Source organism: Vipera berus, assembly GCF_964194415.1.
Source record: "Vipera berus genome assembly, chromosome: 5".
NCBI classification, from domain to species: Eukaryota; Metazoa; Chordata; class Lepidosauria; order Squamata; family Viperidae; genus Vipera; species Vipera berus.
In genome coordinates, this window is record NC_138207.1 from 86,085,883 (window position 1) to 86,112,120 (window position 26,238).

Consider the following 26,238-nt stretch of genomic DNA (forward strand, 5'->3'; position numbering starts at 1 on the left):
TTTCTTTTTATTTATTTATTTTAATTCCATTTATATCCCGCCCTTCTCCGAAGACTCAGGGCGGCTTACAAGCTTAGCAGTAGTTTTAGTGCACAAAGGACAATCTCCATACAAAGCACGGTGAAACAAAACCTTGGCCCTACATTTAGCCATTCCCTTAAATGTCAAGAGAGTAGCAGACATTTTAAGTTATTGAAACCAACCACTCTAACCCATGATCTCAGCTTGGCATCAACTAATAAACCTTTTATGGCCGTACCTAAAATTTTATAGAACACCACAGTAAAGTATCTCAGTTTCCAAACTATTTCTACACTTCCAGTAAAAAGAAACCATGCAGCTTATGTGTTCTTTCCTTAACAAATCTCTCAGTATGAAAGTAAAGTTATAAATTGAATGTGTCTGATTCAATTGTGTCCGATAACCTTGTGAATTCCCTGAATAAGGGAGAGAAACCTTATCTCAAAAGCCTTTTTGCTTTGAGAACAGCAGAAAGAAAAAAAAGAGAGAATTTCCCTAAGGTCCCACATTCCCATATTGCCACAATAATGGGAAAAATACACACAAAGGCATTTTGGTTTGACATAATCAAGGTCTTTATTGATCTCACTGTAACAGCAACCATTGGCGAGAGTGTTTTCCCAAACACCTGTTTCAGTAAAAATCAGATACATACAGAAGTACCCAAGGATTTTTCAGACAACCTTTGATGGTTAAAAAAAAAGAATCCTGGGGTTCAGTTAAACATGGATGGCCAAAAAAAAAAAGGAAACGGGAAGATACAACTAGTTTTTAAATGTATTAAGAACATTCAGTAATTTTTTTGGCAGCATCCTCTGCCTCTTACTTCAGCGCTAACAAATAAGATAGAAAACAAGCCGCCACATAATGTCTGAAGGAGAACTTCGCCCACTTAAGGCAAAGAAAGGCACACTGGTTTGCCATCCTCATGCAGTGATTTAGGCAACAGAAGGAAGATGGAAGAGGAGCAAGGTAGTTTTGTGTTCCTCAGATAAACGGGGATGAAGGTGCCGATTGATTTTCCCACATCTTGTTTGATTTACCACCATTTTATAAACAAGTGGTCCTTATAACATGGATTTCCACGTTAGATGAATTATTGTCGATGCTTGTAAAGTCAAGTGTATGAAACATCATCAGCTAAATCAGATAACATCTCATAATCAACCTAAAGCATTTTCCCTGATGTTATTTTTTTCCCTAAAAGTAATTTACACACACACATACGCACATTTATATATTTTGGGACGTATTCACCCATACACATACTGTATATATTATTTTTGCATTCATCCTCTCTCCACAGTAGAATTCTCTTTAATGTTCAAGAGTTACCTAGTTTTGCAGACAATCAGCCAACGCAAATCTTCTAGTCTGCCACATCCCAGTGAAATTGCAGGGCGAGTCAACGTGTTCACACAATCTTTCGCCATGCAACAACTGCATTAGACTTTATTCTGTTACCTGTTCTTTGAACTCCCTATTCCTTAGCCACAAGTGGAAACAATAGCCTTCAGAGAGACATGCCTATCAAAACGTCCTTCATGGACTCCTCACCACTGTGAAAATTAACTGAAAGATTATACAGACAAATGCAGGGATAAATCTCACTTTTACATCCATCCGCAAAATCTATTTGGTGAGATAAGATTAGGAGAAAAATGGGACGGTGGACGAGACTGAAATTGTGTTTGGTACTAAGTTCAGAACTAATCCAGAAAGCTTTGACACAGTCCTGAGGTCTACTGAGAACTCAATGCAACAAAACTTAATTGCCCAATTAATGAAACATCAAGGAGAGACCCATGAATGGTGGGAAAGCACCAGTTGAGTTGCAAATATATAGATGGGAACCATAAGGGTGGTGAAGAGCAGACACTTGAGGGGGACATGGACTAGATACTAGAGATCTAGGACAAAGGAAGTTTGATGTGGAGATCAGCATTCCAGATGCTTCTTCCATGATGAAGATAGCTGCAAGTAGGTCACTAATTTGCAGAATATCTATCTATTCAGCCTCTCAGCCACAACTATCAAGGTCTACCTAGAGCAAGGGTCTTCAAACTTGGCAAACTCAGGGCTGGCTGACAAGTCTTAAAGTTGCCAAGTTTGAAGACTCCTGACCTAGAGCCAAGCCAAGACCAATCACTCAGGAAGACAGGTACAGAGAATTAAAAGAATGTTTGTTTTTTCCAAACAAGTAGTCTCACACAAATATCTACACAGGCATGCTTTTTCTTAAGAGGAAAAGGGTCTTATTGTTATTGTTCAGCGCCTAGTCAAAAATCCTTGCCCATCTGCAGGAAAAAAATGTAGCCTCCTGTCTAAGATTGGAACACTAGTAAACAAATGCCAGAGATGGGGGCAGAATTGTGAGCTCTTAAGTTGGGCCCTAGAAATCCTCATCGATGCATTGAGCACATTATCTTTGGTGAGAGCGAGGGCAACTTACCATGGATCTGTTCCAAGTGGCATCTTGGAGTCAAAATAGATAATATTTTAGCCGTAACACTGGAGATTTTCCAAGGCCACTATAAACATCCTTTATTAGTTCTCTGTACAAAAGTTCTTGTAACAAACATTCCTGACAGTAATGATGAGCCATAACAAGTATTTAAAATATTTTAATTCTACTGTTCCTACTATACCTAAAATATTTCAGTACTTCCCATTATAGAAACAAGTGGCTTGTTTTCCACAGTTGATGCAAATAATTTCAACTGTCTATCCTCCATTTTTTTTTGAAAACCAGCAAATAACCAGGATTTCAAAAGCAGTCTAGACCAGGATTTGTCATCCTCACCAACTTTTAGACGGGCGGACCTAAACTCCCCAAATTTCCTAGCCAGCATCAAACACTGGTCTAAACAATTGAACTGCAAAAGGGTTTTTTAAAACCGACGTACCAATTCGGAATGCTATAGCTAACAGGATGGAAGACCAGAATTTTTATTATTTTTTTGCCACAAAGAACACAGTATGTGGAATTAATTGCATTAAGCACAACAGTAAAGAAATAAAACACCAATCAAATATTCAAAGGTCTCACATAATCTGAGGGGATGGAAATAAATAAAAACTCAACCCCTTGCTTGATTTTCTTGCCAAGCAAGCCTAGACTTTGGAAACTGAATTGGCAAAGCCTAGACTTTGGAAACTGAATTGGCAAAGGATTGCAAACAACCTATTACAATTCAGTCTTGTGTTATTTTCTACCATACGTATGTGCTGCATTTACTCATTCTTCAGCATATGTGAGTTGCTACATTTTTGCACAAGCGTTCAACCCAATGCATGGAATCCAGGTACTTCCAGTAAAATGTTTTTAAATATGTACTCTTGGTGTGAGGGTGACTTCTGGTTTAGTGTATGTGTGTTTCACCATTACTACGCATTATCTAGATGGATCCTTGCTGTGTGTGTGTAATAAGATACTGATGTAAATAGCTTTTCTGGTCATTCAGGCTTTCAGATTACTACCAGGAAAGTTAAAGAGACTCCAGAATAGCCAAGCTCTCCAACTTTTCATTAGTTTTTCATAAAGAAAATATGGCATCTTAAGATGTCTATCTCCTAGTACAAAACTTCTGCCACGGATTGCCGAAATCCTTTTGTGCAAATGTCACAAATCCTTCCACCTACAAAAGCTATTTACAAAGCTCAGCTTCCTTAAGACTAGGCATCCTTGTTTGATCTTTCAACTAGCAACCTTGCACAACTACTGGTAGAATATGGCTAGTCTTGCGAAAGGTCAAGTTCAATGTTTCTCAACCTTGGCAATTTGAAGATATGTGGACTTCAATTCCCAGAATTACCCAGCCAGTTAACACTGGTCAAAATAGTAGTTGCGACTGAAGTCTCATCCCTTTTTTTCATGTGCTGTATTGTACAAGGCCTTAAAAAGGAGCTTCAATCACAATCACCTTCACTTTCTCTATTCCCTCAGAGATATCCCTCTATTTGTTTGTCTGCTGGCCTAATCCTAGATAAATCCAAAGACAGACTCAATAAATGAATTTTAATTAATAATTTTCATTCAGTTGATTACATCTGTATAGTATTTCAATATGAAGTTTTAAGAAAATGGCAGAAAAAATAAAGGAAAGCATGTTCTACACCAGATATAAATCTACTCCTTTTAGTTAGCAAAAAAAAAGGGAATTGACTAAAGCCTGCAGCCTTACTTACCTCAAATGTTTGGCATGGATTCGCTTAGCTCACAATAGTGCTTAAAATTTATACCTATTCCAAAGTTTCTTTACCCAAAAAACGAACAAAAACCCAGAGGAAATGATCATATGTAGCACTGGAGGCCTCTCTTTAGAAGATAGATACAACACTAATTTACTGGTAACGGAGATTGTGGTTCTGAATTTGAAGGGCCGCAAAACAGGACAGCAATTATTTCTATTCTTTCAGCTACTGGGTGGAAATTTTTCAAGTAATAAAATTCCGCTGCAAACATTTTAAGCGCCTAGCATGATTATTTATGTCTTAGTCTTCTCTTCAGGTTCGGCTGTGTTAAAAGGAGACTTGAGAACTATACTGTGCTAGGGGGATAAACTCTGCAGAAGAAAGCAAAAAAAAAAAAAAAGGATTTCTCTATAGCTTTTCTCTTCTATTATAAAATGCATTTTTATTCAGAGACAAGGATAGGAGGTACAATGCAGAAGGCATGGGAGAGAAAATGGCCACGACTGAACCAATTTTCTTCCAAGTTTTAGGGAAATGGAACGTGATGTGTTTCTTAATGACGCTCATTATTTTCTCAGAACTATCTGCAAGGTATGAGTGTACTGGCTCAATTTTATAAATTGGGGAAAACTGCAGCAGAGGACGATCAGAAGAGTTTTATCCAAATACACGAGGAATCCTACAGTACGAAAGAAATCTGTTCCCTCAGATTACAGATCAATCCTTCCCTCTGGGACGCTCCTTCCTTCAGCTATGTTTATACAGAAGAAACTTCAGATGAATCAAGTCTTTTACGAGCAGCATCCGATTTGTGAAAATCTCACGGAATTCTCTTGATAAAGAAGTTTTCTTTTTTTAACTGTGAAAGAAGGGTCCTATTAATGGTATTTTACTAGTTAAACCATTAGAAGGGAAAAAGTAACATACCAAAGTTAACTCCCAAATTTCAAATGTCTTCAGAAATACTACAGTGAGAACGAGGCCTGTTAGGAGCCCCTAAAACTCTATTCTTACCCTCTCCTTCCCTCCCTGGAGTTAGCTGAACTGGGGTTGTGATTAAAACTTTGAGTTTTGCCTACATCTGCCAAGTAAAGATGTCTCTCTCCTCACCCATCAACTGAACGGCCAAAGAAGTGAGGTTCCAGGCAGAAACACTGGAACGGTCTGTGTTCTGATTTATGACTGAACACGCAGTGCGTTTTGGAAGCCTCCTCTGCCCAAACCCAGACGCTTACGCTGCACTTCCAAGGGATTCTTCCCTTCATGAGCCCCCCCAGCTTAGTCACAGCAGCCACCACTTTAGAGGCAACAATCTTTCCCCAGAGACATTGCGAAGAAGAGATTATTCCTGAGTCATCAACAGTTACAAAGCAAATTTTGCTTCTGTATTATTCACATTTTACAGTAGTCGAAACAAAATAAAATCCTGCCTTTCTTACATGCCTCCAAAGCTACCACAAAGGCAGAGGGGGAAGCCAAACCCTACATTTTAAATCACGACACACACACACACACCCCTCCTTTTTAAAATCCAGTCAATTATGATAAGTTGCCGATTTATGAAGAGAATTAAGAGCCAAAGTCAATTCCCAGATTTGAAAATGCAGGTGAGTCCAAGAACTGACCTGAAATCCACTGTCATTTTATAGGCCAAAACCCAATAGGACGAGCATATTCTCAGATATTCTTCTAGAAGTGAAGCCTACATTAAAAACAAGTATAGTTGCCACATTCCCTGAGGCTGTGTCACTTCCCACTCCCAATTATGCCTGAACAATAAAATCCATGTGCAAAATTGCCACATCGGTGTGACCTCTCCACTAGGGAAACTAGCACAATTCAGTCATTCTATTTTTGAGGTAGCACATGAATCACTCTTGGAAGACTTCCTAAAGGAATCAGAGGCAACACTCACCAAGTATTTTAGAGAAGCAAGAATCTTAGAACAGCAGAATTTCCAAGCCCCATCAGCCTGAGACAGCAAGACCAACAGACAGAGATAATGAGAGTTGCAGTCTAATGACATCTGGATGGGTTATGGTAGCTTATCCCTGCCTCAGAGGCTTCATTTTCAAAATAAAATTACAAAGCAGGAAAGTATCACTGAAGACAGGGGACAAGCATCCAGAAACTTCAGTGTGGGTGTGCTTTTTTTAAAAAAAAAAAAATCCTGGTTCATGTACGTGAGGTCACAGCAAGCATTGTCTTAAGCAGTATTCCCTCTTCCAAAAGAAGGAAACAGATCTTTCGCTGTTATCACTGTAGTTTTTGTTCAGTCTGGGTCCTAAAATTAACTTTTGGGGAAAAAACTCTGCTGTCCATCTACTGGTGGACTTACTTTTAAATCAAGCAAAGAGGTTTTATTATTCCATTAGCCTAGGCCAGAGGTCTCCAAACTTGGCAACTTTTTAAAGATTTGGGGACTTCAACTCAACTTCAATTCATCATTGTCTGAGGAATTCTTGGGACTTCATCTCGGGAGATGAAGTCTTAAAGTTGCCAAGTTTGGAGTTCCCTGGTCTAGACAATAAAACAATCTAATATGGCAGCATTCTCATGGTGCAAAGTATCAAGGGGCCGTGCAGCCATTGCATGGATTCATCCACAGGCTGTGTTAAAATGATCCACCAATTTTCTCTTTCACAGTTTCTTCACAAAGAGACCTCAATTGCCAATGAATTCCTACAAAGAGAGATCCTACTTGCTCTCTGCAACAATTCCGGGCAAACAGCCCAAGTTCACTTAGGCCAGAACTAATCAATTTAGGAGCTGGGTCACCAGTATGTGAAAAATGGTCAATATATCCAAATAAAGAGAATTAAGTGAGATCACCAGCAACTCTTCCTCCGTAGTGACACTGGATCTGCAATAGGCTCCAAGGTGTCTGATTTAATAATGTATGAATTCGAGAAATGTGCAGAAGATAGTAACCAAGAAACAAATAGATCTTGTTTGAAAAATGCAGTGAAATCTTTCTGATCAGTCATCATTTCAAATTCATCTGAAGTCACACATCATGAAATCAGCACTTAACATCTTAATAATTAATTAATTCTTAAGGTTCCCTGGTCCATACAAGACTTTTTCACAATTTTCATTTTTTGTTGGGTTTCTCCTAGTTAAGCATAACCAGGTTGCTTTATTTAATTCTTTTGGCACAAAAATGCACTTGCCAAGAACCCACCAGATGTTACTGAGCAGCAAATATTAAAGACTGTAGACAAATAGTACGGAACAGTGTCTCTCAACCTTAGCAACGTCAAGCTGTGTTGACCAGCTCCCAGAATTCTGGAAGTTGAACTCCTCACAGCTTAAAATTGCCGAGTTTGAGAAACACTGGTACAGAAGCCAATCAAGCATGATACTCCCCAATTATATTAGGAAAAGATCTGGTTCGCTTTTAACACTGGTGGGTTTAAATCAGGAAATTGGAGAGAAACTGTTCTTTTTTTGGGGGGGGAAATGATATTGGGACGAAATACAAAGTGAAATGAATGCATAATGAAGTGATGATTCTAAATTATTTATCTTTTTTTTTTAAAAAAAGAAATTTTCAGGGGAAGCAGGAAAAACTCCCAATACTCTTTTAGGAAAATCTCACAGCAGTGCCCCACATGAAAGGGTATACTAACTAAAAAAGACAAGTTGAGTAACAGGATTTAGAAATATCAACGAGAGTGCATTCTGCACGTCAAAGGAGATATAACATAGAAATCAGTTAATAAATTGACATCAATTTAACAGCAGTTAAGGGAAAGGAGAACAATGGCAGTGTCATGTCACTTCAAACATATATCCACCCTTTCCATGCCCCTTGTGTGTTTTGCAATAAATATCCAATTGTTGATAGAAGTTAAATTCTCGCATGTGCATGTTTTGAAAAGTTGTCTCTAAAGTGCGAGACGCCAAGGGACACTCCTTAGCCATATAAATTTATCATGGGCTCCAAGTCAGTCATAGGGAGTGAGTAAGGCAAGCAGAGGAGTGGGGGGGATGAGTAGGAAGCATGGTATGGTTAATGGAAATCAAGGAGAGTCCTCTTATCCTTTGGCACTTCAAAAGCTGAAGTGAAAATTCTGTGGAAACAGCAGCTTCTACTTCTTCTTTCATCCTTCGAGTTATTGAACCTGATGGTCAAAATCAGATGTACGCAGGTGATCAGGAATTGCTGTCTCTCCATGGTTACCCTCAGGGAAAATCAGATGTCCATCTCAAACTGAGCATCATCACCTGATTGAAAGACAAGAGCACGTGCAAAATCAACAGACAATTTTTAGAGGGAGAAACTTTACAGACATGTTTTTTTAAGTCTCCTAAGAGGACAGTTGAATTCTTACTTTCAATGAGATTTGAGCAGACCTGACACATGTAAGTGGCCAAGGTAACAGAACAGGCAAAACCACTAGACAATGCGGGTGGAATATACCATACCATTTTAACCGAGTTAGAAGGTGGCTTAAACCAATCACTGGCTTAAAATAGTACCTTCACAAAGAATCTGCCTGGCATGTTTGGCGAGATATACCTACACTCAAGTACGTATTTTGTTTATTCTTGATCTGTTTAATTTAAATGCTTCTTTATAGGAGGAGAGTTGACCCTTACATCCAGTATCTTTGCTTCCTTCGGCTGCATGAGAATGAAACCAAAAAAGAAAATATGTTTTGATCTAAAAAAAATAAAACAAAAACCCAACGCATTTCAGAGGTTCTTCTGAAATGTTTTGGATCTACCATGGTTAAGGGAAAACAAAACTCAGAACTTTTTGGTTGTTCCAGTTAAAAAAAAATAAGAGCGCACTATTGAGTGATTTAATGTGACTGGATTATCCTGACGGACATTTCCCCCCCCCCTTTCCATTCCTTCTCCACCTGTTTTCTGCTGCAATGATTTTACATTTCATCAGCTCTCCTAACCACTGATCCTTCCCTTCAGTTGACGGTGCTGAAGTGGGATCACTTCACAGCACACAATTACCCAGTGGTAAGACGGGCAGCCAATAAATTTAATTGATAATAATAAAATAAAATAATGGTTCATGACAACAGTACAAGGAGCTAGCTTTCCTCATTCATTTAGTTTCATAGGCAATCTATATTCCCAAGAAACTCCACAATCCTTTATTTTTTTTCCTGACCGTCTTCTGCTGCATTATGAAATCACTATGTCTGGTCCATGTCCAAAATAAAACTGCCCCATTTCATGCTTTATATGGGCCAATATATCCAAAAGACATTCTATTTTGGGCATGGAGCACCCAAAGCCATATGACCTGAGCATGTGGTACAGTTCATGCATGGAATGTTTTGGACATTTCTCACCTGTGGCATTTTTTGTGTAAATTCAAGTTTTAGCTTGTGTTTTACATCCGGCCTTCCCTTCTTTGCTTCTAAAACAATTTGCTATTGCTTTGCTATACACCAGTCTTTGACTGAAATAAACTTTGAACTTGAAATACAAAAAGATGTTTTTTTTGTTTTGAGACCAACTACAAAAAAGAAAAAATGTGTAGATTGTTATTAGCGTCTTATCTAATTTTTGTGTCCAATTCCTATTTACCAATAAAGGAAAATATTTGTAGTTCAGGGTTGAAATGAGGGGTCCTTGGGACTCTCTGAGCTTGTTTTGTTTTCTTGCAGACATTTCGTTACCCAAATTAGTAACACCATCAGTGGTAGATGATATTACCAAATTTGTGTAATGAAATGTCTGGAAAAAAGCATACAAGCTCAGAGAGCACCAAGGACCCCTCAATTCCTATCTAGCCTAGAAATACAACAGATTTACAGCTAGTTCCTCTAATGGATCAAGTCCATCTCAGCAAATTATTTGACTAAAATTGTGTGGCAAAAATGTTTGTACTTTACCTCAACTTGAACTGCTTTATACCATTTTGAAAAAAAAAATCTTTCAATAATTCATAGCTACTGCATTGCTAAGGCACAGAGGGCAAAAGGCCAATAATTCAACATTCAGTTCCTACCACATACAATTGTTGCAACGGTTTGCTGTTCTCTACAAGCAAAAGCTCCCTAAACGCATTAGAGGGGGAGAAAAAAACTGCAGACAGGAAATAAATTACTTGATCCCAAGGTAAAACTCATGTTTGAACAAAATCACAGTGCAGGAAATAGAATAGCTCTGTATCACTTCCCATTCTGGCTATAAAGAACCAGGAGATCAGTATTACTGCATGTTTTTTTCCTCCCAGAAAAATCTCTTTGTTACCAGAATTTCCATTCCAAGACAGTTAAGAGATTTGCGCCCTGTTTTACAACCTTTTTGGCACAGTTGTACACAGAATAACTGCAATTGTTAAGTGAACCACGTGGTCACTAAGCGAATCCAGTCCCCGACTCTGCTTGTTAAAAAATCAACTAGGAAAGTAACAAACGATGATCACATAACCCTGGGAGGCTGCAACTGTTGTAAACACATGCTGGTTGTCAAGCACCTGAATTTTGGGCATGTGACCACGGGGATGCTAATATGGTTTTAAGTGTGAGGATTAAGTACTTTTCTCAGTGCTGTTGTAACCTTGGATGGCCACTAAACGAATGGTTGTGAGTCAAGGACTACCTGCAGCAGAGAGATGGATCGGTACTGTCAATTGCAAGTAAGTATTTGGCACGCATGCAGATACTGCAGTTTGCTTCTGCTACAAGACAAATGTTCTTACCAATTATAGGCTTCCCATCATGATTGTTCAGATTATTTACTTCCACTTTGGAATCTTCTGTCACAGAACCAGGACTGGTAACTCCTGGGATATTGGGAAGGTGGCAAGGAGGGGTTTGAGCCATGGGAGAATTGCGCCGATCTAACAGAAACTTGCGGTCGTAAATGATTCTGGTACCTAGAGAGGTGGAAAAAGAACAGGTATTATCAGATCCACTATGCTGAGACCACGTTAGTCTATGGCAGCAAAGGAAATTGGGAGTTTATAGAGACCTTGGTGCTTTCTGAGTTTGGTTGTTTGCTTGCTGACATTACATTATCCAACTAGATAACATCATAATCCGTGGCCAGAGCATCAAGGACCTCCTTAGTTCAACCCTGAGCTACATTATACTGGCTTCCATTAAAATCAGACGTTTGGCAGCACTGTTTCTGATTAACATTTTTTAAACTAAATTTTTATTTAAACATTTTTTAGGCAGATAAATCATAAATAGTTGTGGCCTAACTCCTCTTGAGGTGTAATTGTTTTGCTCAACAAGCCCTTCATTTATAAAGAAAGGTTGCAGCTCTAAACAAATATTACATTCCACTGAATGCACTTTAGTTTATATCCAAGTAAGAAAGCAAAAGAGCCAGTTTTGGTCTAGTAATTAAAGTGTTAGACTAGTAGAATGCAAGCCCCGCCACTGGCACGGAAGCCAACTGGTTGACTTTGGGCCACCCACGCTCTTTCAACCCTGGGAAAAAGGCAGTGACAAACCTTCTTCTTAGAAGTTGTCTAGAAAACTGCACGGATTGGCCATGCAGTCACTAGGAGTCAAGATGGACTCAAAGGCCCCAATTAAAGTATGTTTAGTGTAAAACCTAAAACTTAAATGAAGCTTAGAAACTTCCCCCCTTTTGCAACAAGGATGGCTCTTGACTTCTCCACCCCGCCCCCTATTTCCTCATCTTCTCCAAGCAGGTGCCTTCCAGGTTTGGTTGCAGTCACCAGGCTAGGGAAGGGTGGATTACCCTGAAAACAAAATCAAGAAGTATCTTCAAGAAAATGAAATCTGTATTTTTCTGTTTATTCCAAAACTGACAATACAAGCTGCTAATCAAGAGTCAAATCTGAACCATCAATAGTTAACACATGAGGCTTTGCTAATTCAGCTACAAGCACCAACACTGAAGCCTTTTCATACATTGACACAGAAATCTCTAATGAGTCAAAAAATGAAGAAAATGAATCGTGGTTTGCCATTCGATAGAAAAACTTCACCACTCATGCCCTACTTGGAAAACAGAGGTACAAGATGGAGCGATTTCATATTGGCCTCTTAGCTGGCAGCATCATTCACTGACTAGAATGCCGGTACTTGGTTTAATTATTGGCTTGATAGCCAGTATTTCTTGAAGATATATTTAAAGTGATACATCCTAGGAAAACCACCCCAGAGCTGATCAAATCATGTTCTTATTTGAATTCTCTTTCCTTGCTAAGCAGGATAATTGTTCCTTTCTTAGGTCTTCTTAATGCAGTGGTCCCCAACCTTTTCTATACCCCGCACCCCTAGAACGGTTCTGATATATTCTCGCACCCCTTACAAGTTGGAAATAACGGCAACGAATTATGCACATACACTATAATTTTGAAAACCCAAGTTTTCGCACCCACTGGAATATCGTCTCGCACCCCTGGTTGGCCACCCCTGTCTTAATGCTTGCCTTGTCTTCTGTTGGAGCTCCTTTGCTCATGTTTTTTTTATCTTTATCTTCATTAGACTTATATACCGCCCTTCTCCCCTAGGACTTTTTTCCCCTCTCCATTGGCTGAGAGACCCTCAAAGCTTAGCAATCTTCCTTATGCCCATAAGCAGTCTCACCCTCCCACATTCCTTGGTTGACTCTCCCTGACCTATCTTTGAAACATTCAGTGCCATGGCTTTGCCTACAAATTACCGTATATACTTGAGTATAAGCCGACTCGAGTATAAGCCGAGACCCCCAATTTCACCCCCAAAAACTGGGAAAAGTTGTTGACTCGAGTATAAGCCGATCCGCCGTTCTGCATGCCTCGGAGGCTGGATCCGCGCTCTGCAAGCCTCTGGGATCCTGGGAGGCCTAATGCAAGCACCAGCCCGCCTGCCTCAGGTCTCCCCCACCCCCAGATACTGGGCTTCAGCACAGCTGGCTGTCTTGCCAAAGAGAAACATCTGGGAAGGAAAACCCTGTCTTACCTCTTTCCCAATTCTGCCTCTGCCCTTCCTCCTACCAAGGTGTTCTGGGACTAGTTCCCTAGCCTTTTGGAGCTTTTGGTGTTCGCCCATCAGCTGTCTACGGGGAGGCAACAAAGCTGCCTCTCTAGGCTTTGAGAAAAGGCCCCTTGCACAAAAGGCAGCTTCAGGACGAGCTTCCAAAAACCCTTTCCTTCCTTAACGCCCTCCCCACCTTCCCCCAGAAAGCCATATTTCTTTTTTTTTTATTGAAAATTTTTATTGAAGTTACAATATTATCCCCTCCCCAACCCACCCCAGAACCCCTCCCCCTCCCCCATATTTCTTCAATAACAAAAACATAAAAAGCTGGTTGGGATGTACTCGCTGATTTCCCCCCCCCCCTTTTTTTAGATGCTAAAACTAAACTCTCCCTCTGCCTTCCAACCAATATCCCTTTTTAAAATCTTACCTTGGCTCCAGATGGAAGAGTAGAGGAACTAAGCTAGTAAGGAGAGAATTTTTTTCTGCAACTTTTTACTCCTGAAGTAGTAGTAGTAGTAATAGTAGTAGTAGGAATAATAATAATAAATCCCTAAAAGTTGTGCCAGAAAATGGAGGACGCTGGGTCTTTGCAAGTTTTAGCTGTCTGTCAGACTGCCTGAAAAGGGCGGCCTTCAGGCAGCCAGGCGGACAGCTAAAGCTTGCAAAGACCCAGCGTCCTCCATTTTCTGGCATAACCTTCGGAGATTACTTTAAAAAAAAAAACAAAAAAAAACTTCAGAGGAAAAACAGCTGCAGAAACATTTTGTCTCCTTGCTGGCTTGGTTCATCTACTCTTCAGCCAGGAGGGAGTCCAAGGCCTAGAGAAGGAGAGCTTTGCAGCATCCCTATGGACAGCTGATGGGCAGACAGCTGAAAGAAGCAGGCAGGCAGGGCGCGGAGGAACGGAGACCTGCAGGTCTCGGACGGCGGTGGCTTGGGAGAGGTGCGCGCGATCCCGGAAGCACCAAAGCCTCGGCCGCGCACAAGTCCTCGGTAAGTTTTTTTGTTGACTGGAGTATAAGCCGAAGTGGAATTTTTCAGCCCAAAAAGTGGGCTGAAAAATTCGGCTTATACTCAAGTATATACGGTACTGCTGAAGGATGCAGAAAATGATGGCCGGGGGAGTTGAGTTTGATACCTCACTGGAGATAATAGGGACTTTTAACATTACAGCTAGTCCCTGACTTACAACCACAACTGAGCCCAGATTTTCTGTTGTTAAGTGAGACATTTGTTAAGAGTTTGCCCCATTTTTAAGACCTTTCTTGCCACAACTGTTAAGCAAATTGTTAAGTGAACGTGGCTTCCCCATTGACTTTGCTCTTCAGAAGGTAGCAAAAGGTGATTGTGTGACCTCGGGAGTCTACGACCATCATAAAGTCCTTCGGGAGAAGGGCGGTATAAAAATCCAATAAATAAATAATAAAATAATAATAATAATAAATGGGGAGGAACAGGCTTCGGCTCAATCCTGACAAGACTGAGTGGTTGTGCATGCCGGCATCTCGGGAAATTCAGGCTATTCCATCTTTAACCATGGGGGGTGAGTTATTACCCCCCCCCCCCGTTAATAGGGCTCACAACTTGGGTGTCCTCCTGGATTCACAGCTAAATTTGGAAGATCATATAGGAGCTGTGACCAGGGGGGCTTTTGCCCAGGTTTGCCTGGTGCGCCAGTTGCGGCCCTATCTAGACCGGGATGCCTTGCGTACAGTAACTCATGCGCTCGTGACCTCTCGTATAGACTACTGCAATGCTCTGTACATGGGGCTGCCCTTGAGGACCAGGGGGAGAGCATTTTCTGTGGGCGCGCCAGCCCTTTGGAATCAATTACCGGTTGAGCTCCGGATGGCTCCTGACCTTCGCTCTTTCCGCCGTGATCTGAAAACTTACCTATTTGAACAAGCCGGCCTGGTCTAATGGGTTTGGGGTATTTTATTTAGTATTTTAATTATTTATTGTAATGGGCTAGTTCTATTTAATCTTATTTTAAACTTTTGCCTATTGTATTTGTATTGTATTTTTATTGCCCTGTACACTGCCCTGAGTCCTTCGGGAGAAGGGCGGTATAGAAATAAAATAAAATAAATAAATGTGTGTTGGTCACCAAGCATTTGAATTTTGATCACATGGGGATGCTGTAATGGTCGCAAGTGTAGAAACTGGTCATATTTTTTCCCCAGTCCTGTTGTAACTTCAAACAGCCACTATGTTGTGATTCAGGGTCAGCCTGTGGGTTCGGCAGTTGGGTCGGACGACTCAGAGGAGGAGGAGGGGGGTGTTGAAGAGCTTGCTGAGGGGATTGGACAGCTTGATGAGAGCCCTCAGCCAGGCCCCTCTCATCTGGTCACGACGCAGACCCAGCTGTGTGAGCCTGACAGCGTGGATGAAGATGACCCACAGCTGGCCCTGTTCAAGGACGCCCGACGCAGGAGGCAGTCAATCAGGAGTAAACAGAGGAAGGCAATGGGGCACCTCGGAAGGAGGCAGAGAGAGGCCACGCCCTGAACTGTATTTAAGGGGAATGTGTGGGAGGGCTGGTTTGCTGAAGGCAACCGCTTGGATAGTTCCTGTTTCTTAGCTCCTGTTTCATGGTTGGTGTCTTGTCTTGCTCTGTTTTATGTGAATAAATTTGGCAGGCTTTATTCCAGCCTCTTGCCGTTTGTAAAGGGGTTGTCCCTGCTTTTTCTGCAGGGCCGGTAGCAGGCTGGTACAGAACACACTAAATGAACTGTTGTTAGGTCAAGGACTTCCTGTACCTCACTGAAGAGTCACATGGTTTCACAGCAAAGAGTGGTTTTCTTTTACAGGTGGAAATATCTCTCTAGGAAGGCTCCTCTTTCATAATCTCTGTGCAAGTTTCCAGATGGTGTCTAACATAATGGTGTCTAACATAAATCTGTGGAAAACTGGAAGCAGGTTTAGTCAGGCCTTTGATCTCTCCCAGTAGGGCACATTTTCATCCAGTACCAACAGACTAGCATCCACCAGATGTTTTCAACCAGAGCTCTTCAAACTTGGCAACTTTTAAGACCTGTGAACTTCAACTCCCAGAGTTCCTCAGCCAGCCAGGGCTGGCTGAGGAATTCTGGGAGTTGAAGTTCACAAGGCTTAAAAGTTGCCAAGTTTGAAGAGCCCTGTTTTAGACTCATACCATGGCAGAATGGTAAGCAATTGATGTTACCAAACTGTGTACCCCTTTTCTAAGCTGAATCTTGAGAGAACAAGCAGAAAATAGGCCTACTGCTGCATCTTTGCCTACTTAATTAAATGTTTTGAATCTATATGGAATCGATTTCTCAGAAATGATTGAAGCTAATTGGTCTACACTATTATCGATTATCAAAGGGCTTAAATGCACTATTCCTTTCTGGTTCATATTGAAAATAAATCACAAATCTCATTTCTTTCCACACTAGAAGCTCCTCTCAACAGCATCACCAAAGCTTTAATATTAAGACAACAGCAACACTGCTTGGCTTTAATCAAATTAAAGGTAAACTAAATTTCATCAATCTAACTGAAGAAGGGAAAGAGTGTGAAGGGGAAAAAGAGATGGCAAAATATTAATTCTAAGAAAAGGGACTTCTAAAAATCTTTACAAATAAAATAAGTGGACATGGAAGATGCTGATCCTCAACTGATCCTACTGCATATCTAAGAGCTTCCACTTCCCATTTTCATCACATTGCTCAAATCTGTTTGCAAATTTTTGCCCATTTTTTTTTTTGCAACTGCACATTTTGGCCTCCATTTTCTTTACATAGCTAAGTCAAAGGAACTGGCTCATATTTGTGACAAGTCATATGATCACCTTTTGCGACCCTCTTATAAGCAAAGTCAATGGAGAAGCCAAATTCACTTAAGAACTGTGTTACTAACTTTATCATTGCACTGATTCACTTAAGAACTGTGGCAAGAAAGGTCATAAAATGGGGCAAAATTCACTTAGCAACAGAAAATTTGGGCTCAATTGTGGTTGTAAGTCGAGGACTACCTGTACTAGATTTTACTGTAACCTAAATGACCTTTGTGGCTTGGGCCAAGGATAGCTATAAAACAGATTTCTCCCTTGTGTTCCATCATACCCTATGTCAACTGAGTGTGACATCAATTTAGCACCATCTGTGCATTCCTAGGACACATAAATAACACAGGAATTGAACTTCCCAAGCTTGTAAACAGCCTGTCACCCAATCAACTCCAAGAATCACTGCCGAAGGACCACTTCTGTTTGTTCCTCTTTTTTCAAGGAACAAAAATGTGGAATGGTCAGTGTTAAATAAAGCAAAGGCAAAACATTGAATTAGGTTCACTTCCTGTTGACCTCAGTGACCTAACTATGGATTTCTGGGCAAATATTGTGTGTTATTTTGCCACTGACTTTGAACTTCCCAGTTTTACCTATAGCTCTGGAATTTCCTTCAGGTCTGCCACCCCAAATACAATCTCATTTAGCTTCTACAGTAAGCCCAGACATAAATCAGCCAGATGTTTTTTGTTGGAGGCCATAAACGTGCTCGAATAGCATTCCACTTTGCAGTGCTTTGTGGCAGGATCTTTTTACTATTAATGCAAAACATTTAGTAAGACCACTTCTCTGGAATAAAACTTTAGAGATAGTAGCAAGCTTTAAGTGAGTTTGGGTTAGAATTTAATACTGACACTTTTTCACAGCATATCTATTCCAGCAAGCCGGCCTGGCCTGATAGATTTGGGGTTTTATTTGTAGATCTGGGGTTTTATTTGTTTTATTGTTGGTTTATTGTATACTTACTTTGCTCTGTACACCGCCCTGAGTCCTCCGGGAGAAGGGCGGTATATAGAATAAATAAATAAATAAATAAATAAATATCGAATATGAAGAGAATTTCTGAGTCAAGACTAGATACAGAACATGTGTGCTTCTAAGGAACCCTCAAAGGCACAATCCCTGGGTTTGAATCCCTCATTTGTTATCTCTCAATTTTAGATTTGTTCACTTTGTCTCTCTTTATATCTGTATCTGGCCAATTACTAAGAAACTGACTCGAGAGAGTTCTGACGGTTCCATGTTCTGCAAAGCAAAATAGTAGACATTGGCTTCCTTTTATCCTTTCAGCAAAGCTTTTTTTTTTGGGTGGACAACTGGATAAAATATCCCCAAAAAGCACTGGGCTGCTGTCACTCACCATTTTTTTTTTACTTACTAAGTGAGTGCATAGTTATTTAGTTAAGTTTATATTCTATTCCTTCACTTTTGATTCTTTAGTTTTGGGGTGTTATTTCTGGAAATCACTCAAAGCAACCCAACTCTCTCTCTCTCTCTCTTTTGCATGCAGTGCTCTTTTGTTCATAAGCACAGTGGTGTCTGCAGCAATCAACGATGACCTCAGAATCACAGTACGAGCAGTTCCTCACGTAAACCCCACCCTTACATACTCGGACTATGACATCTGAGGCAAGTGAGCCGAATGCATTTGCCTGATCACATCTTCACACACATGCCATTGTTTCCCCGTTGGGCTGTCTTTCTGTGGATGCCTATGCAACATGAACTGCACTCACAACTTGAATATCAGAAATGGGATATTACAGATCCAAGTGGAAGAGCCCAATTCCACCAATGCAAGTCCTTAGTACTGGTATTAGTGGCTCAGGATAAATAGCAATTCTGGAAGAAATGTGAAGAAATGGCTGGTGAAAAGCAGCATAACCTGTAGCTTATAAAGCAGCATAGTCTGTTTCTCTGATCAAATATGTCAGTTTACTAACTCCAAGAAATGCTGCATAGGGGTCAATATAATACATTCTGTCCAATTTAGGTCACTTGCTATGAAAATCCTTGCTGTATTCAAAAAACAAACCCAAGCAAACCTTTCTCTATATTTGATCATAAAACAACTATCAGGTTTTGAATTTTGCATAAACTGAGATCCACAATAAAGGAAAAATCATGATACTTCAGCTTACCTGTTACCGCTCTTTAATTTTCATACACCTACTTCTATGCCTGAACATCAAATTCTGGCCCTTGACGTAGCTTCAATCAAGACAGCCTCTACTAAGAAAACTCTGAATATTGACTTCCCTTTTCCAGTGTTATTTTGAAGACACAATAACAAAAAAAGTGAGCGATAATTATTTCCACTCATCATGAATTGAAGACCAACCAGCAGTACCCTAATAATGTCTGCATGTAAAACAATCCATTAACTCATGCAACTACAGTTGCCTTAATGCAGAATCCAAAAAGTCCATGGAAAACCTATTTATGTCATCACGTTTTATCAGCAGGGAAATCTCTCAAGGAAAGAGTTTTAACTTTGGCTGTGAAAACATATTCAGCCAATGGAACTCACCAAAGCCTGATGAAATATTGCTTTGCAGAGCAAAAATGATAGTGCTCAGATGCTCATTACTTTTTCTCTAGGCCCTGGTGTAATTTTTGTTTTGCTGACCTGGGCTGGGTTCCAGCATCCATGGCAAGTAGCGAGGCACACTCAGTGCTTTCAAGCGAAACATCACAAAATTAAAGCGAGAAAGGAATGTGTCTAACAAAAGCACTTTTGTAAAAGTGAGGGGGAAAAGTGTGTGTTTTTTCCTTCTGAAGTTTCTTCTGGCTGCTAGCACTCCTCAACAACAAGTTGGTGTTCTTCCAAAATCGTTTTTTTACACAGATATAGCCACCTTCAGTAATCTTCCATTTCTGATCCTATTTTGATCTGGAATCTGAAACAGGCGGTTAACGTTCCTTTGGTTACGACACGGTTCACTGTTACATATGTACACATATAAATATCCCTCAATGTTTTCAAAATTATTTTCTTTCTTGTTTAACTTATATACTGTTAGGCTTTTAAATGGGACATGATCTCTGTGAACTTATGCAGAATTGACTTGGGAGGCCGGTGTGTGGTGTAGTTGGTTCACATGGTGTGGTAGGATGGAGGGTTTGTTGTCACTGTGTGTTGGGGGGAGAGAGCAGGGGGGGGAGGCTCAGCTAATCTCAATGTACACATGTTGTACTTTATTTATTTATTTATTTAGTTATATTTATATACCGCCCTTTCCCTGAGGACTCAGGGCGGTTTACAGGGAATTAAAAAATCCATCATACAAAAGTTAAAACCGAATTAAAAAATATTAAATTGACCCTGTACACAATTAAAACCCCAATTAAAAATTTCTCCTCAGCCTGGGCCCGAGAGCTCAAAGAGCCAGGTCTTCAGGCCCCGGCGGAATGATCGGAGGTCGGGGGCAGTTCTCAGCTCCACCGGCAGCTGGTTCCAGAGGGCAGGCGCTCCCACTGAGAAGGCCCTATCCCTGGGTGTCACCCGCCGGCAATCTCTCACCGGCGGAACCCTGAGCAGACCCTCCCTGTGGGAGCGCACTGGGCGAAGGGCATTTGATGCCGGCAGCAGGTGTTCCCTCAAATAACTTTGACAATAAAGGTTTATTATTATACCCCATCTTTCATACAAGAGCTTATGGTGGCAATCATAGGACTTCCTCCTATTTTTCCCTACAACAACTCTATGACATAGGCTGGGCTAAGAACTGATGAATGATCCAGAATCGTCCAAGGAGCTTCCTGAGGCTAAGTGGACTAGAATGTGATGCTTTTTCATTATAGGAAATACCTTCAGATTTTGTAAGGATGGGATAATCCAGACTTAGATACTACTTTGCCTTGAAAAACCAACCAACCTTTTACACTGGTAGATTTAAATTATACTTTTTTGCACATTTAAAATAATAGAATGAACAGAATCATAAAATATTAATGAAATTTATATTAATAAAGTGAAGCTTTATAATTTTCTCTGCAATTACTTCTAGGGTTTCCTTGCCTCTCCAAGAATATATCCTAACTTAGGGGAAAAAAAGAGTTTTCACACTTTTGGATAACCAAAGCTTTCAATGCATGAACCTTACACTGAATTACTGTATTTATTAATACGGACGGAGAAATATCAGATTCAGACGCCTGGGAAAAATGCAGTAACTAAAACTAAAGTAATGGAATTTCAGCTATGCAAGTTCCAATGACCTTTAACAACCTTCCACTTAAGAACAAGCATATCCTGCAAAAGTTTAAAATTAGTAAAGAATCTGTCAGTTGCTTCATAAAGGAAATGGGATTAATGTCAAGATAATGAAGAGAATATCAATTTGACTGTATCAGCCCTGCATTCAAATTATCATTAAAATATATCTGTACTGCAGAGCAGGATATAATAAAATTAATCTAATTCAAGCATTAGGATTCTTTAAGCCTTGCGGATTCCAGCAGATTATACTTGGTTACCTCTTTAATTGTAATCAATGGGAATCTGAATTTTTAAATTATGGACATCTCTCCACTGTTCTGCATCCCAGGAGGAGCAGCAGCAGCAGCATGAGGGGGGAAAAACTAATGTTTTTCAACTTTGCTTATTGTACTCTACAGGTAGTCCTCAACTTACAACCATAATTGAGCCTTGTAAGTACTGTTTTATGTCATGACAATCATAAAGCAGGTCATCATGTGAGCAACCTGATTTTACGACCTTCTGGTGGTGGCTGTTAAGTGAGTCCATTGTTATGGGAAGTAAACACTGGTTTTCAGCAAAAGCATCGTTAAGTTGCAGTCTCACATGAGACTGCAGAAGGTGCAAATGGCTATAAATTTGGGTTGCCAAGCTCCCAAAATATAGGATGGGTTGAGAGAGGTCCACTGTAACTTCAAACTGTTACTAAGTGACCAGTCATAAGTTGAGGGCTACATGTATAAGATAGAATACAACATTAAGTGTTGACTGGGTTTGCACAACATTTACATTTGACTTGGATGCTACCAAATCATCCCAGATTCTCAGCTGCTCACAAAACCATATAATGGAGAAAAAACCCTTTAATGTATCATGCAGCAATCATTCCACAACAGAAAAAAGAGGAGAGAGAATATATCAATCCATCAATTTCAAAATGTCTTCTGGATGTTAAACCCCGATGTGATTTGCTTGTTTGTGGGTTATCAAGTTACTGGAATTTAAAGATTGTGTTTTATATATCATGGTATGTTTACCACATAATGTGAATCTCATAATGTATTTATAAACCAGAGTTAATGAATAAATACAACCATAATAGTTAAAATGTTATATTCTGGTAGAAACTGTCAAATTTCACAGTTACTCCTTATCAATTGTTAATGTTTATGCTAGCCAATTATTTTAAACAAGTCTGCTATGTCTAATTTTCCCAACTTGAGTTCCTTCTACCTGTGTGGATTTCAGCCCTGAATTCTTCAAGCAGAAGTCTAACTCTGACTCACATATCTGGAAACCTATTTTATATCTAATCTTGACTAACTTTGTACCTTTTATTAAAAACCACCTTGTTATCATATGCATGATTCAGTGCTGTGGACTTCCCCATTCAAAGCAAATTCTGGGTAAAGAAATGACATTCTAAAAAGTATATAAACTTCTAAATTTATACTGCTATCTGGCATGACAGCTGTTAACTTGAAATGTAACCTTAATAGTTTTGGACATGCAGAAGGAACTATGTCATTGTCAAAGCAGCATATCTTACTTTTTTCCCCATTACCAGTAAGTTAGAATAATTTGAAATATGGAAGTATAATTCAAAGTAAACAAAACGCCCAAGAAGAAGGAACTTGGCACTCATCAACTTTTAAAACAAGTTTACAAAGACAAAATCAGTTTGTTAGCTATCTAAACAGTGGCCACAAAAATAAAATTCAGCTGTTAAACTTTGAAATTTACTAGAACTCAGCAGGATAAAAAAAATACAGTTGCACAGAATGAAAATCAAGGCAACCTGTAGGATAGAGGGGAGAAAGAGACCATCTGAGAACCAAATGATAAGAGGACAAGATCTAATCTGATCTGACAAGGTTCTGTTGTAATTATTGTTTTAAGGTAACTATCTTCTGCATTTGGGCAAAATTAGTGTTTAATTTGTTTTCAATATCTGTATTTGTGCATTCTGTTATTTATGTCACTGTTCACCGCCCTGAGTCCTTAGGGAGAAGGGCGGTATACAAATCAAATAAATAAAATAAATAAATAATCACAACAACCCTTAAGTGGTCTAGTAGTTAATGAAAGCTGGACGTCATATTAATTTTAGCTTTTAAAGTACCATAAGAATGTTTCTTACAACATATATATTTTTTCCCCTCTGGAATTAATTTATATTAGTTAATCTAGTGTTTTCAGTAGTGGGGGCAAAGTTGGACAAAGCTGTTACAAGCTTCTGAGCAAGTTAATGTTTAGAGCTAAGAAAAGTCACACCTAAGCAGCCAAGTTTCAAACCCAGAGTGGTTTTACGTAACAGAAATAAACACCCGAGAACAGCCCTACAGCATTACCATTTTAAAAGAAAATTCGCTCTACTATTTAGGGACACACGTGCACACATCAACCTCCCTTCACTTCTACTGCCTCCAAACCAGCTCGCTCCACGTCTGGGGAACAGGCTAATCATTAGCTTGAAGGATCCTGCTTGCTCTCTTATCTCGTGCTCTGCTTCAATGCACGTCCAAGAAGGCATAAAAAGACCCACAAATACCACAGGCTGGATTCTGAAATTAATCCGACTTGGGTGATTCAACCCAACGACCCCCCGTCAGGTGCATTCACCACGCCTCATCGAAATCCCAGATAATGCAACGGGGGGGGGGGTTTGGGGCCACCAAACCACACGAAGGCTTATTCAACAGTAAGGCGATTTGGAGAAAAAGCACAAAAGCATTCCCACAGGCAAACCAGAAGCAGGTGGTGACTCTCGGCCTAGAACAGGGGTCTTCAAACTTGGCCCTTTTTATGACTCGTGGACTTCAACTCCCAGAATTCCTCAGCCAGTGTGTCTGGCTGAGGAATTCTGGGAGTTGAAGTCCATGAGTCATAAAAGGGCCAAGTTTGAAGACCCCTGGCCTAGAATCTAGATCAGGGGTAGGCAACCTCGGCTCTTTTATGACGCGTGGACTTCAACTCCCAGAATTCCTGAGCCAGCTATGCTGGCTCAGGAATTCTGGGAGTTGAAGTCCACGCGTCATAAAAGAGCCGAGGTTGCCTACCCCTGATCTTGATGATGATGGATGATTCCTAGACAGGGCCCTAGATTGAAGTTCCCAAGCTGGCAGCTGGCAAACAACCTAAAGGCACGCCAGCCATTTCCACGCGGCAGCCGGGGTGGCGCGGAAGGGAAAGCAGGCCTCTCCTGGAGGGGAGCAGCCGTCCATCGCCTTCCCTCGCCCGCAGCCACGCTCCCTCCCTCCCTCTCTGCCGCTCCTCCCTTCGATCTTGTGCAACAGCCGCGGCGTCTTGAGGCTCCAGGGCCTTGTTTACAAATACCTCGCCGCCAGCCCCAAACCAGAGAGGCGAGGCCTAGCTAGGCGACGACCGGGAGATCCAGCCCGCTTTCTCTCTCCTTACAGACCCGGGCTCCCCGGGGTATTGTGGCCGAGGCCGGCCTCCCTCCCTCCTCCTTTCCTGGGCTCAGCCCGCCTGCAAGGCCAAGCGGGTCCCCCTTGCGGCAGCTGCCGCCGCAGGGAAAGGCGTCTTTCCCCCGCAAAGCTCCGGCTGGCAAGCAGCGCTCACCAGGCGCGGCAGCAGGAGAAGGAGGAGGAGGCGTCACGTTTCCGGAGGGCAACCTCGGACTCTTTTTCTCACACACACACACACACACACACACACACACACACACACACACCCAAGCCCTCCGAGGACACTTCCGCGGGGGCGCCCTCTCTTACGACGGGCTGAGGATTAGGGGGTCCCCCCGCCAGCGCCTCCCAGGCGTCCGCACCCCCTTTTAAGGGCGCCTGGAGAGCAAGAGCTCCAGCCAGGCCGGCGCACGCCCCCTTGCCCGGGTCCCCCGCCAACCTCCCCACCACCACCACCCGTGGGGAGCGCGAGGCCCAGAGCCGCCTGCACCTGGCCTCCCTGCCCTTATTTTTTTCTTTTCTTTTCTTTCTTTCTTGATACCTCCGGGCGTGGTGGAGAAGAGGGTCCCCCCGGGCGTGGTGCAATAGTCATGAGGTAGCTGCGAGGAGTCGCTGATGCGCACCGTCCTGGTGGGGATGGCGCGGCTCTGGCTTTGCTGGTGGCCACCGGAGGAGGACATCTCCCGCTCTTTTGTCCTGGCTGGGCGAGTGGGGTGGGGGGGCAGGCAGGGAAGGCCAGGAGCTGCAGAGGGGAAACTTGGGTGGGGGCGAACGAAAGAAAGAAAAAAGAAGAAGAAGAAGAAGACGGAGAGCTGGGAGGCAGCGGGGCGCAGGAGGAAGAAGGGGCGGCGGCGGCGGCGACGCTGGCTTGCTTCCTTCGGGGACGAGCGGGGGTGGTGGAGGCGACCGCTTCTCCGGCTCCGGGGCACTTTTTCTTTCCGTCACCGCCTCCACCGCCACCTTCTCCCTCGGCCTCCGCCAGCAGCAGGAAACGAGGGGCTCGGAAGGCGGAGAAAGGCGGCCCAGGCGGGGCAAGGCCGAGCCAGGAGGCGGGGACGCGGCGGAGACACCCACCCGCCGGCGGGGCACGTGGCCGCCTTCTCGGCTGGGCGAAAGCGGAACGTCTTTGGGTCTGAAGAGCAGGAGCGAGAGAGGCCTGCTCGGCTCCGTCTGTCGCTGTGGTAGAGGTGGCGGCGTTACGGATGAGGGGATCTAGCAGGGAGGCGGGCATGCTTATAAGCCAGAGCGGGCATTTTGGATAAACCTAATAAAATCTAAAGCCCCTTTGAGGTTTCCCCCTTATTTCTTCAGCCTTAAAGAATTTTACACACACACACACACACACCCCTTTTCTCTTTCACCAAAGAATCAGGGGTCTTCAAACTCGGCCCTTTTATGACTCATGGACTTCAACTCCCAGAATTCCTCAGCCAGACATGCTGGCTGAGGAATTCTGGGAGTTGAAGTCCATGAGTCATAAAAGGGCCGAGTTTGAAGACTCCTGCCAAAGATTATCCGTATCCTTGTAGTGATTTGGGGAGTAATGCAGGTAGTCCTCAACTTACGACCATAATTTTCCGCCTAAAATGGCTAAGAGAAATTTTTTTAAAGTCCAGTTTTGCCCCGTTTTATGACTTTTCTCGTCACATTTAAATGAAT

The 26,238-nt window shown here is 41.7% G+C and overlaps 1 protein-coding gene across 1 annotated transcript; it reads right to left on the minus strand.

Annotated features, from left to right (window-relative positions):
- Positions 1-572: 572 nt before the first annotated feature.
- Positions 573-25,818, minus strand: EIF4EBP2 (eukaryotic translation initiation factor 4E binding protein 2). The gene is made up of 3 exons (XM_081328222.1): positions 25,121-25,818; positions 10,895-11,071; positions 573-8,445 (listed from the first exon to the last, which is right to left on the minus strand). The coding sequence occupies exons 1-3, from the start codon at positions 25,257-25,259 to the stop codon at positions 8,414-8,416; spliced, it is 348 nt and encodes a 115-aa protein (XP_081184348.1). The 5' UTR covers positions 25,260-25,818; the 3' UTR covers positions 573-8,413.
- Positions 25,819-26,238: the final 420 nt, after the last annotated feature.

What these genes read in the sequence shown, in the direction of transcription:
- EIF4EBP2 (XM_081328222.1), bottom strand. Translation starts at nt 25,259, where the DNA reads ATGTCCTCCTCCGGTGGCCACCAGCAAAGCCAGAGCCGCGCCATCCCC. An exon ending in CTTCTCCACCACGCCCGGAG is followed by an intron (nt 11,072 to 25,120) that starts GTATCAAGAAAG and finishes CCACCTCTCTAG; the next exon opens with GTACCAGAATCATTTACGAC. An exon ending in TGATGGGAAGCCTATAATTG is followed by an intron (nt 8,446 to 10,894) that starts GTAAGAACATTT and finishes TCTTTCAATCAG; the next exon opens with GTGATGATGCTCAGTTTGAG.